The sequence below is a fragment of the Microtus oregoni genome, unplaced genomic scaffold, assembly GCF_018167655.1.
Source record: "Microtus oregoni isolate MIOR12 unplaced genomic scaffold, Mior012 000005F_ref0000423, whole genome shotgun sequence".
NCBI lineage: Eukaryota > Metazoa > Chordata > Mammalia > Rodentia > Cricetidae > Microtus > Microtus oregoni.
In genome coordinates, this window is record NW_024543064.1 from 1,188,188 (window position 1) to 1,200,852 (window position 12,665).

At 45.2% G+C, this 12,665-nt stretch overlaps 1 protein-coding gene across 1 annotated transcript in view; it reads right to left on the bottom strand.

The window, feature by feature from the left end:
* LOC121448541 (cilia- and flagella-associated protein 74-like) overlaps positions 1-12,665 on the bottom strand; it is a 57,333-nt gene that overhangs the window by 14,956 nt on the left and 29,712 nt on the right. Inside the window, exons 19-23 of the mRNA XM_041652630.1 lie at positions 12,588-12,664; positions 11,733-11,855; positions 7,972-8,093; positions 2,423-2,551; positions 449-536 (exon numbers count right to left, since the gene is read on the bottom strand). Of these exons, the coding sequence (XP_041508564.1) occupies positions 449-536; positions 2,423-2,551; positions 7,972-8,093; positions 11,733-11,855; positions 12,588-12,664 (539 nt within the window). The remainder of the gene's footprint in view (positions 1-448; positions 537-2,422; positions 2,552-7,971; positions 8,094-11,732; positions 11,856-12,587; position 12,665) is intronic.

Consider the following 12,665-nt stretch of genomic DNA (forward strand, 5'->3'; position numbering starts at 1 on the left):
AGGGCAGAACATCTATGTGTGTATGTGGTGCATTCACCTGTGTCTCCATGTTCAACTGTGTAGGCATATTTCTTTTTTAATAATTTATTTATTTGTATTTTATGTACATTGGTGTTTCACCTACATGTACATCTGTATGAGAGTGTTGGGTTCCCTGGAACAGGAGTTACAGTTGTGAGCTTCCATGGGGGTTCCTCTGGAGGAGCAGCCAGTGCTCTTAACCGCCGAGCCGTCTCTCCAGCCCCTCAGGCATATTTCTCGTGTGCATATGTGGGTGAGGTGTCTGAGCTCTTTCACACTGTGCAGGGATGAGGTGACCACTGGACGTCACCAGCTGGGAAGTGAAGGTGGGATCTGAAGTCGGTTATATCTCTTTAGGTATTGTCACTGGGGAGGCCACCCGTCTCCTAGGAGAGCTTAACATTCCCAGAAAGTGTCTCGTACAGACCTGGTCAGCCACCCAGATAGTCATTGGAGCCTCCAGAACGCGACTGTTCTCGTCAAAATACTTCCCTGCATCCTCAGGGAGGGAGTGTCTGCAAGAGGCAGGACTCACTTGAACATATTTTTCTTCTTTATATTTTGTAAAAAAAAAAAAACTGTTCTAAAATTGAAGGGCAAGTATAAATAAGACCACAGTATAATGACATATGTATGTATAAACATGAAGGACAAGTATGAATAAGACCATGGTATAATGACATATGAAACATGAACATGACACAAGGAAACCCATTACTTTGTGTACTAACTTTAAAAAGTAAATGTCCTGCAATTAAATGGCCCACTGAATCAACTACACAGAGTTCACAAGGGTTCACAGAGACTGAGACTGGCAAGCATGGGATTCACGGGGGGCTGTACCAGGTCCTCTGTGGATATGTTATGGCTGATAGCTTGGTGTTTCTGTGGGACTCCTAACAGTGGAAGTGGGTGTATCTCTGACTCTTTTGCCTGCTCCTGGGACCCTCTTCCTCCCACTAGGTTGTCTTGTCCAGCCTCCATATGAGGGCTTTTGCCTTGCTTTATTGTGTTTTGTTTTGAATTGTCTGGCTGGGGAGAGGAGAAGTGGAGGGAGCTAGAAGGAGGAGAGGGGGGAAAAGTGTGGTTGGAATGTACTGTATGAGAGAAAAGTATATTTGGAATAAAAAATTAAAAAGAATGTTAATGAGCTTGGCTTAGCCAAATGTGGTGTTGTGTGCCTTTAATCACAGCACTTTAGTGGCAGAGGCAGGTGGTTCTCTGTGACCTTGATACCAGCTTGGTCCCTATAGTGAGACCCTATCTCAAAAAACTAAGAACCAAAACTAAGAACCATGGTTTAATTATGTAATATTCTCTCTCTCTCTCTCTCTCTCTCTCTCTCTCTCTCTCTCTCTCTCTCTCTGTGTGTGTGTGTGTGTGTGTGTATGTATGTGTGTGTGAAGATACACACACATTTATCTCATAAATGTATGCAACCATAATTTTACACTAAAATTTCCAATGTATTTGTTTGAGGAATACAAACAGCACTGTTCATTCCTGAGGGTCAGGGGGTTGTGCTCTCCTACCTTGTGGAAGTGCCTTTACCTGCTGAGCCATGATGTTAGCAAAAAATAGTAAGTTTGAAAGACAAAAATCAATAAAATGATAAGGAGTCTATCACTTGAAGGAATCCTAAAAATCCTTTTTTAAAAATCGATCTAAAAGCAGGTGGCTCATGAGCTTTCTGTGCCTCGGTGGTGGAGCACAGGGCTCTGGGTTCCATCGCCAGGACCGAGAAAGAAAAAAGTCTGCTTTTGTTTGCTTGACTGGTATACGCCTGGAATAGGCCAGAAGATCGTAAAATAGGCCAGGCCAGGATGCATGGTTATCACTCTGTCTCAAAAAAAAACTTATTGTTTTGGTTATAAAAAGAATTACTATCATTATAGAAATGTTTTTTTAAAGTACAAAGAAAAGAGCTCCCCTTTGTCATGATGGGGACTCAGCAGGAAGACCAGGAAGCAGGACCCTGGGTGCCGAGGCCTAGGGGCAGGTCCACAGCCACCTCACTCTCTGGCCAGCTTCTCTGACACAAACCCCTTTAGAGCTTTGGGATAAAGGTAAACAAACCAGCTTCAAGTGCAAGCTACAACCTGACACAGAACCTCAGTGAGTGACCAGAAGACATGAGGATCTCACAAGGGCAGGGTGCTCACTGCGTCTGAGCATGGAGGGTGGGGGTGCTCGGCCTTGTGCACTGAGGGTCGGGGTGCTCGGCCTCATACACGGAGGGTCAGGGTGCTCACTGCGTCTGAGCACGGAGGGTCGGGGTGCCCTTACCCTGGCGGGGGGCGGGGGCACGTCCTGGATGTGTGTGTCCAGCAGAGTGATCAGCTCAAGGGAGCCATGGTTCACACCCCCTCCCATCATGCTCCAGGCCTTTCCCAGTTCTCACCGAGGTAGGAACTTGAGCTGTACCGAATAGGAGGACTGGGCCTGGATGTAGCCTGTTTCTGGCAGAAGCTCCATGTGGCCTCTCAGCTCCTTGCAGACTTCAAACTTTAGTCGCAGGGCTGCTTTCGATCTGCAAGAGGTCACAGGTATCTTTGACCCATTAAGGTAACCCTGGTAACAGAGCCCGCGTGCACATGCAGAGTGCGCTAGTCCAGGCCAAGCCAGCACCCTGATGACTAGAAAGCAGCCTCGGCACTGTTTCTTAAGGAATGTTTTGTTCTGAAATTAAATTGATTACATTTTTTTTATAAAAATTATTTTGGGTCTGGAAAGATGCCTTGGTGGTTAGGAGCCCTGTTGCTTTGGCAGAGGAGTCGGCATTCATGTGGTATTTCATCACCACCCCTAACTCTAGTTCCTGGGGATCTGATGCCCTCTTCTGACCTCTGTGGGAACCAAGCTGCATGTGGTGCACAGACATATAACCAGCAAAGAAGTCACACAAAATTCAGAACCAGATGGAGGGAGAACAGGCATGACTGTATCCAGCCATCAGGGCCCTCCTGTGTCTGCCTCTCTCCAAAAGTTTTCCTTTCCCTTGCCTGAAATGAGGTGATCTGTCAAAGGCAGCAGCAAAACCCCCATCGAAGGCATCTCTGGAGGACAGCCCTGCCTTGCTCCCCGTGGGAGTCGCCTTTTGTTCCCATAGGAAGAATTATTTCTTAACCAAAGAAGGAACGGTAGCCTGGAGAGGGAGGGCCAGGGAACTCTTTCCCGGTTTGCCTGGGGATCACTGGCAATGGAGCCTTCTAGTGTCTTCTAGAATGATCCTTGTCTATTCTGTGGCTGTCTATGCTCTGAAGCTCGTGGTCAGCCCATAGATCTCTGCTCAAATACGGCCCTGAGAGCTGAGTCTGCAGTGATCCAGAGATGGAACTATAAAGTCATGCCATCAACACTGGAGGAAGCAGCCAGGTCTTCAGGGAGAGCCCATACGTCACAGATACCGCTGGGAGTATCCAGAAGGGAGGACCAAGTGGACACAGAGAGAAAAGCCTCTCCCTTTCTCTTGCTCTTTGGATGCTCACCAGAGTTGTGGTGGCTTCTGACCTCCTCTAAGCCCCCACAGTGTGCGTCCACCACTACAGTGACCTGATGGAGGAAGGTCATTGGCTAATAAAGGAACTGCCTTGGCCCATTTTATTGGTTAGAAGATAGGTGGGAGGAGTAAACAGAACAGAACGCTGGGAGGAAGAGGAAGTGAGCTCAGACTCCACAGCTCTCCTCTCGGGAGCAGATGCCTGAGAGAGATGCCATGCCCCGCTCCTGGGCAGACACACACCATGAAGCTCCGACCCAGGATGGACTAGGCTAGAATCTTCCCGGTAAGACCGGTTCTCACAGATTATTAGAGATGGGTTGATCAGGATGTGAGAATTAGCCTGTAAGTGCTAGAGCTAAAGGGCCAAGCAGTGTTTAAATGAATACAGTTTGTGTGTTGTTATTTCGGGGCATAAGCTAGCCATGTGGTCAGCCGGGGTGCTGGGGACGCAGCCCCGCTGCTCTTATTACTACAGATTGGCGCCCAGACGTGCGGACAACTGTATCCACTGAAAGCCCGAAAAGCTTGGGAAAGAGTAAAGCATGTTTTCTTGATAGTGACAGTTTCTCGGATCTACTCTGCTTGCTAGAGGCAAGCAAGCGCCTCATCTAAGAGAGGCTTCCTGACTCAGCTTTAGCTGCAAAACCCTGCAGCTCATTAAGAGGTCCTGCCACGAAACACTTAGATGGTGTTGACGAAAAGCTGAACTCATGCTTTTCGGTTTTCAGCCGTAGCAGGAAAAAAGCTGCGCCGTTTAAAAATGCCGGCTTTCTGGGCTGTCATGCCAGGGCAAACTCTGACAATTATGCAGGCGGTTCGTGCAGTTTGCAAGTACAGGCTGCTGAAGCTTGCTTGCTGAAGCTTGCTTGCTGGCAGGGACCTTGAAATGCCATAGAGTTCTGGCAGTAAACGTGGCTACAGCTAGTACCTCAGCCATGAGGCTGGAAAGCTAAGGAATGGGCTACATCTAGCCGGCAAAGCCACGCCTTTAGTCCTACTGAGATTGCTTGGTAAATTAAAGACTCGTGGTCAGAAAAAGAGAGATATACAGTAAAGAGAGATTCAAAGACAGAGAAAATTTCTGAATGGTTTAAAGTGTGTTAAAAATATATGCAGACTAAAAGTTGAAGTTCTTAAAGTAAAAAACAAAAAAAGGAAGAGAGTTGTTGTGTGTGGTAGTACACACCTTTAATCCCAACACTTGGGAGGCAGAGGGAGATTGACCTCTGTGACTTCAAGATGTGGTAGCACACGCCTTTAATCCCAGTGCCTAGAAGGCAGAGACAAACAGTTCTCTGTGAGTTCAAGGTGTAGTAGTGTACACCTTTAATCCCGAATGCCTGGGAGGCAGAGACAGGCGGATCTCTGGGAGTTCAAAGACAGCCTTGTCTACAGAGTTACTTCAGGTCAAAGATACAAAGAACCTGTCTCAAAAAGCAAAGAGTTAAAAGTAAAAATAAACAAAATAGAGGTTAAAACAAAGCTGCACAAAGATGGAAAATACAGAGAATTTTGATACTGTATGCTATTATGCTCTCTTTGAATTATTTAAATGCTGAGGAAGGAGCAACAGATGCTAAAAGATATTTATTTATAAATGCTGCTGAACTAATCCAACATAGATATTTTGATGCCTTGACTTTGAAATTTGGATCTAAGGACATGATGCTTTGGAAAGGAGTTTCTTATTTTGTTTTCACAGAGGATGAGACCCTGTTCATTTCTTCTATTCCGATTTGGTATGATGGACCATGTCCTCCTGAAGGGTTGCTGTGAATATCTTCAGAAAATTGCTTTGCTCAACTGCCAACTGAGATGAAACTAGAACACAGGTTATACCATGAAAGACCTAATTAACGACACCCCCATTCAGCAGGAAGCAGTTTGGAGAGAAAAAACTGCACCCATGTTCCCAAATATTGTTTATAAATGTTCTTTTACATTTAAAGGGGGAAATGATATAGGTATGAATAATTTGCATTGGTATGGATTTTAAGGTCAATTTTGTTATATGTATATGCATATTTCTGCTATTGATTAAGATATTGTGATTGTGTAGTTCACTTAAAATGTAATATATATATAGCTTGTTAATAGATAATCATAATAGTCAAGTTTGTAGTCATGTTAGTTAAGATTTTCTAGATGCGCATAGATATATCTTAGATAGGCATTCTTCATATCTTTCAAAGATTATAGAATATGGCATTTTAAATGTTTTAATAACTTAGGACTTTTCATGACAATGAGACACTCTGCTCCTGGCAGCACCAATCTACTTCAAGAGGAAGATGGGCATCGAAGAGGCTCGTTATGGAGTTTGATAGCCATTTGGGCAAGAAACTGCTCTTGCCTGGACTATTGCATAAACTGGACACAGAGAACCCACAGAGAGAGGACTACTGAACTTGCCTAAGGTGAGATGATCTTTTGGGGTTCCTGATTCATGAAAGAGTCTGTGAGACATTCTGCAGGACACAACAGATAGTGACTGAACTGACTTTGAATTTTCCTGCTTTATGGAAATGTCTGCTGGATACCATGGGCCTGAAGGCTGAAGATGGATGCCCCAACGGTACAGAGGAACTTTGGGTGACTGTCCAGGCAGCGAGATGTCTCTGTCATTTCTAGAGTTTTAAAAGTTGCTTTTTTCTTGTTTGCTTAGGTAGTATTGTATCTTTCTGGAGTCTTTGATGGAGTTAAGAATAGTTAGTTATAGTTATAGTTTTCCTTAGTTATGATAAAGATTATTGTAACTTTTACTTGATAACTGTTTTGTTATATGTAATTTTGCTATGTTAAAGCCTTTTTTTTTTGTTTAAACAGAAAAAGGGGAAATGATGGAGGAAGGTCATTGGCTAATAAAGGAACTACCTTGGCCCATTTTATTGGTTAGAAGATAGGTGGGAGGAGTAAACAGAACAGAACGCTGGGAGGAAGAGGAAGTGAGCTCAGACTCCACAGCTCTCCTCTCGGGAGCAGACGCCTGAGAGAGATGTCATGCCCTGCTCCTGGGCAGACACACACCATGAAGCTCCGACCCAGGATGGACTAGGCTAGAATCTTCCCGGTAAGACCAGTTCTCACAGATTATTAGAGATGGGTTGATCGGGATGTGAGAATTAGCCTGTAAGTGCTAGAGCTAAAGGGCCAAGCAGTGTTTAAATGAATACAGTTTGTGTGTTGTTATTTCGGGGCATAAGCTAGCCATGTGGGCAGCCGGGGTGCTGGGGACGCAGCCCCACTGCTCTTATTACTACAGTGACCAGCGCCCTGAGTTCCTTCTGCTAGGGACCCAGGACAAAGTGGAAAGCAGGCAGCCACTTGGGCTTCTCAGGGATGTCCCAGTCAGTTCCACTGTTTGTACACAGTGACCAACACTGGTTCTTGGGCACACACAACAAACGATCTTCATAAGTCGATACCTTTCTACATGCATGTAGGCAAAACCATTACTAAACACATTTATACTGACAGCTGGGTGCTTTGGGTAAGAATGATAAGATTCCTTGACTTCTTTTGATACCTTCCCTACATGACCAGGAGGCACTTAACACCTATGCAAACTCTGTTCAACCTGTTCTCCCAAACAAGCACAGTCAACCCTTCTTACAAGCCCCACACTCCTTCAGTAAACAGGTTTCCCCCGACTCTGGCAGTTCACTGCCATCTGATAGCTGTCTGGTTCCCAGGGAGGAGAGCACCTTCATGAAGCCAGACAGAGTCTAGCGGAGACTGTGTCATGGGAGCACTGTTCTTCCAGTCATGTGTGAAGGGGTAGTGAGAGGGGTTTGAAATGGTCAGGACCTGCCCTTTGGCCTGGGGGCTAGTGGTTCAAAGCTGGTGAAGTCATGAAACCTGGGATGCTCCTATCTCAGGTTTTACTTCAAGGAAAATAATTTTAATCTAAAGTCTGATATCTTTGTAAAACAATACAAATAAACACACTTCTTTTGTTGGACTTTGTCTATTCTCCAAGTTGCTGCTATGTTTGATATTCTTGAAGGCACTTAGACCCTTGCCTAGTACTCCAGGCATACAGCAAGTGTGTCTCTACTATGGCTACTGAAATACTTTCCACAAACTCAGGTCTACTACAATGTAAAGTAAATTCTCTGAGCATCTTGGGGGACATAAGGCCAAAGTGGGACTAACTAGACTGAAGGTCAAGATGTAGGTAGGGCTGGTTCCATGTTTTGCCCTTTTGGGTGTCGGGCGTTCCATACCCGTGGTCCCTTCCTCTGTCTTCAGCTCAGTCTCTGTCCTTGACACTCCTGGGTTCCTCTCAATGCCTCCACAACACTGGGATCTCCTGGATATTCAGGATCACTTTTTTCAAGGTCCAGAGCCTAATCAACTGCCCAGTCCTCTGCCACCCAAGGAGACTGGCCGTTCAGAGCCAGTGTACACTGGCTCCAGGCACAACACTCCTGCACCAGAGGGCTTACCTCGTGTGGACAATGATGGAGTCCTGGTAGAGTCGGTCATACATACAGATCTTCAGGTCCACAGTGGCCCTCGGCACCCAGACTGGCACATCGACGGCAATACCTGTGGCCCTGAAATATAACTGACATGGAACACGTAAGCTCAGCACATGTTCAGTTTATGGTGTTGGAGACACCAGCGAGTGCTAACACAGTACTTCGCACAGGGTTTCGTGGTTTGCTGTTTTTTGTTTTTAAACTTTCTGTATTACAATATGAGGCTAATAATAAATCATGACATGTGTTGAAGAATCTCGTGATGTTTTTCATGTAATTATCCTATTCTGTAGGATACAGAGAATGATCTACAATAGTCATGCTTCTGGTTTTGAATGGGTTTATTAAGTGTATTGTAAGCTAAAGTAAAAAGCAGATTGATCCATAGATAGATTGGCACTAAAATATCTGGGAGGTAAATCACTGATCTTCCCAAAGTAAAAGACTCAGCTACCCTGTGGAACAGAAATGTCTGTGGTGGGAAATGACTATCGGAGTCTCATCCAGGAGAAGAGACTCTGTCTGGGGCCATCTTTGCTCATCAGTGACCTCAGACGGTGGTGTCGGTTCCCATTGCTTCCCTGTTGGTTTCTGCTGGACAGTCAAGTGTCTGCTATGATGCTTTGCTATCTTTCTGTTGCTTGCTCTTTTAGTCTTTCTTTTTTTTGGGGTGGGGGCAGGGTTTCTCTGTGTAACAATTCTGGTTGTCCTGGAGCTTGCTTTGTAGTCCAGGCTGGCCTTGAGCTCGCAGAGATCCGTCTGCTTCTGCCTACCAAATGCTGGGATCAAAGGCGTGTGCCACCACCACACCCAGCTGTTTTATTCTTTTAGTTCTGCTTGCTACATATTTAACAAGTTCACTCATTCAAAACTGAAATTACAACTATCTCCTGTGGAATTCCTTTTCTTTCTTTTTCTGAGACAGGGTTTCTCTGTTTAGTCCTATGATGGAAGGGATAATTCCAAATGCAACGCTTCTTTGGCTTTGTCTGGCTCCTGAGGAGAATGAAGCACTGTGGGATTTGCCTATAACCAACCATCCTGAAAGAAAAGGCTCGGAGATCTCCAGGTCAAGGTCAGCTTGGACTCCATGCTTGGGAGACCCTTTCCTCAAAACACAAAACCAACAATCCCCCCCCCCAAACAAACAAACGAAAAGCCAAAGAGGGAGTGAGAACAAAATAGCTACAAAAGGGAGGGATGACAGAATTTGATTTGGTAAAAGGCACAACTCAAACTGGAGAAGCATGCAGTCCCTCATGGACCCACCAGTAAAGCTGCTCTACAGCGCCTAGCATCCAGAAATGCAAAACATAACCAGAAAGGAAGATAGATGTCAGGGAAGGAACAGGAAGAAGCAACACTGTTACTAAATCTGCTACAGTTTCAAAGCAAAGATACCTTTCTCCAAGCTACTCATTATTTCAAGATAAACTTTGTCTCTGATCACAAAGGAAATGTAACACTTTTAATATATATATATATTAAAATATATATATTAATTAATATATATATTATATTATATATAATATAATTAATATATATATATATATGAGACATATTACTGGTTTTTTGGCCTGACGCTCTGACACAACTGTCCTTATTTGGACAGAAGATCCTGGCCAGCAGTTGAGGTAAGAACACAGACAATCATATATCAAACTGATGTGGGATTGACATTGGTACTGTTAGCATCTCTTCTGGCTTAGGTTCACTGATACTATTAGCATCTCTTCTGGCTTAGGTTCACTGATACTGTTAGCATTTCTTCTGGCTTAGGGGTGGGTTCACTCAAACTAGCTAGCTTTGGCAAGCTGGACTGTCCACATCATCCTTTCAACTGTCCTGCTGTTCCACTTCAGAGGAGCAAGGTTCTTTTTGTTTGCTTGCTTGTTTTAATAATTTTTATTTTATGTGCATTGGTGTCTTACATGTGTGCCTGTGTGAGGGTGTGGATACCTTTGAACTGGAGTTATAGACGTCTGTGAGGTACCATGTGGGTGCTGGAGTTACAGACATCTGTGAGGCACTGTGTGGGTGCTGGGAACTGAACCCAGGTCCTCTGGAAAGCGAGTCAGAGCTCTTAGTAACTGAGCTATTTCTCTAGCCCTCTTGTTTGTTTTAATCATTGACTTTTTTTTTCCTTTTTTGGTTTTCTCTGGGTGTGGAGAGATGGCTCAGAGGTTGAGTGCACTGCCAGACCTGCTCCCCAGGCTAGATTATGTCATCCAGCTTTTATGCCGGGGGGAGGAGCTTGGTCCTGCCTCAACTTGATGTACCATGGAGGCCTGTCTCTTTCTGAATGGAGTCAGAGGAGGCCTGGATGGAGAAAAGGTAGATGAAAGGGGAAGGGAACGGGAGGAGAAGAGGGAGGGAAAACTCTGGTTGGTATGTCAATCAAATAAAAAAATGTTAATAAAAAAAGCACTGCCTGTTCTTCCAGAGGTCCTGAGTTGAATTCCCAGCACCCACGTGGTGGTTTATACCATCTATAATGAGATCTGATGCCCTCTTTTGGTGTGTAAGCACACATACAGACAGAATACTGTATACATAATAAATTAATATTTTTAAAAAAGACAGGGCTTCTTGGCTGTCCTGGAACTCACTCTATAGATCAGGCAGGCCTCAAACTCAGAGATCCACCGGTCTCTGTCTTCTTGTGCCACCACGGCCAGCTTAATTGTTGATTTTTATTTTATGTGCACGAGTGTCTGCCTGCATGCATATATGCATATATGTTTGTATACCACGTGCAGCATTGCCTATGGAGGCCAGAAGAGGGTGTCAGATCCCCTGGAACTGCAGTTACAAATAGTTGTGAACCCCCACGTGGGTGCTGGGAATCAAGCCTGGGTCCTCTGCAAGAACAGCCAGTGTTTTTAACCACCAGGCCACGTATGTCTTCAGCTTCTGAGATGCTTCTTCACCTATCCTGGGAATTCACACTCAGTGATCATATTCTCTGGTCATAAATGAATAAAACTGCGAATTTTTAAACTAAGAAAGATATTTCTAATAATTAAGAGTGGGGGTTAGGGGAGCTGGGGGGACAGTTTAACAAGAAAAAGTACTTGATGTGTAAGCATCAGGACCAAAATTTGGGTTCCAGTGGGCCAGCCTGGTCTAAAGAGTAGGTTCCAGGACAGCTAAGGATACACAGAGAAACCCTGTCTTGGAGGGAAGAAAAGCCCAGTGGGCACAATGGCCCTCCTGTAATGCTAGGATTCAGGAGAAGGCAAGAAGAGCAAACCGATTAGCTAGGCTAACTAAAACCAATGCGCTCTGGTTCAAGTGAGAGACCTTGCCTCAATACATGAAGTATACAGTGATCATGGGAGATGCCCAGTGTCAACCTCTGGCCTCTATCCACAAACATACATGAACATTTATATACATATGTATGCCCACACACATGAATACTTATACACAGGCATGTACACCAAACACATGCAGAATTTACAAAAAAGAATATGGATTAGAGCTTGAAGTGAGGCTCACTGGTAGACCGTTTGCTCAAGGTTCTAAGTTTTATCTCCAACACCATAAAAAAGGCAGAGGGTGCGGTGGTGGGGAGCAGTTTGTCCAAGTGAGCGTCTGAAGACTCACGCACATGCGTGTTTCTTAGCTGAGGTGCCAGCCATTTGCTGCCCACCAATGAGCACCAAGGGCGACTGGCGTGGCTGTGGAGATCAGTCACAGCAAATGGCCACAGGGAAACTCACCGTGGGACACTGCGAATTCTTAAACATAACCTTGAACTTAGTCTGGACCTCTCCTGGGATAACTGGGGTGAAGATAATGGGTATTTTGATGGAACTGAAGGGGCCGATTTCTCCCTCTGTTACCTGTGTAGGAAGAGTACCATGGGGTCAGAACATGGACATCATGGTTTTTCTTAGGGAATTTCCCACTAACCCTTACTCTTGCCACTGCTGCGAGGATGGGCGGTAACAGGACATGTCCTTGGGGTGTCCATTTGGTCACATACAGGTATTAGCTCTAAGGCTGGCCCCACTCTTGAGTGCTTACTGCTATGGAATCCCAACAGAGTGGGAGTTGGGGGGTTCACTCAAACAGTGAGCCACTGTGTGCTCTCCACAGAGGTCAGGCCCTTTTCAACAGCATTAAAAACAGGAAGAGGTTGGTAGGAGGGCTTTCCAGCTTGTGTATAGGATACACAAGTCTCTACTACCCTACTCCACCCCCAAGCCCTGGAGTTTCAAAGATCCTATCCCTGTCTAAGGCTCACAGTTCACTTGAACTGGAGCAAGAAAGGCAACCTCATCTCTCTCTGCATCTTCCTCCTCTGTCTGTGTGAACACACACCACATTTCAACTAGGGAGGATCATTGGTGTTTTCTCTAAGCTGTACGACACAGAGGAAATTGTCCCTGCTACTCTGGTCCTACCTACTCTCAACATGGGGAGGGGATACCTCGATACTAGTGCCTGGAAATTGTGGTTTAGTCTGGCTCTGGACAGATGAGAAGCCCCCCAGAACACTGGTTAGAACTGGAGGAGGATGAGCTTCCTCCTGGATAGAAGAAGCCAAAGTTTAGCATAGCAGGCTGACTGACCTCCCCCAAGGTTATCTCTGCCTGTTCCTCACTGGGAGCCAAGGTTATGACACTGGCTGCAGGTATAATCTCTGTTTC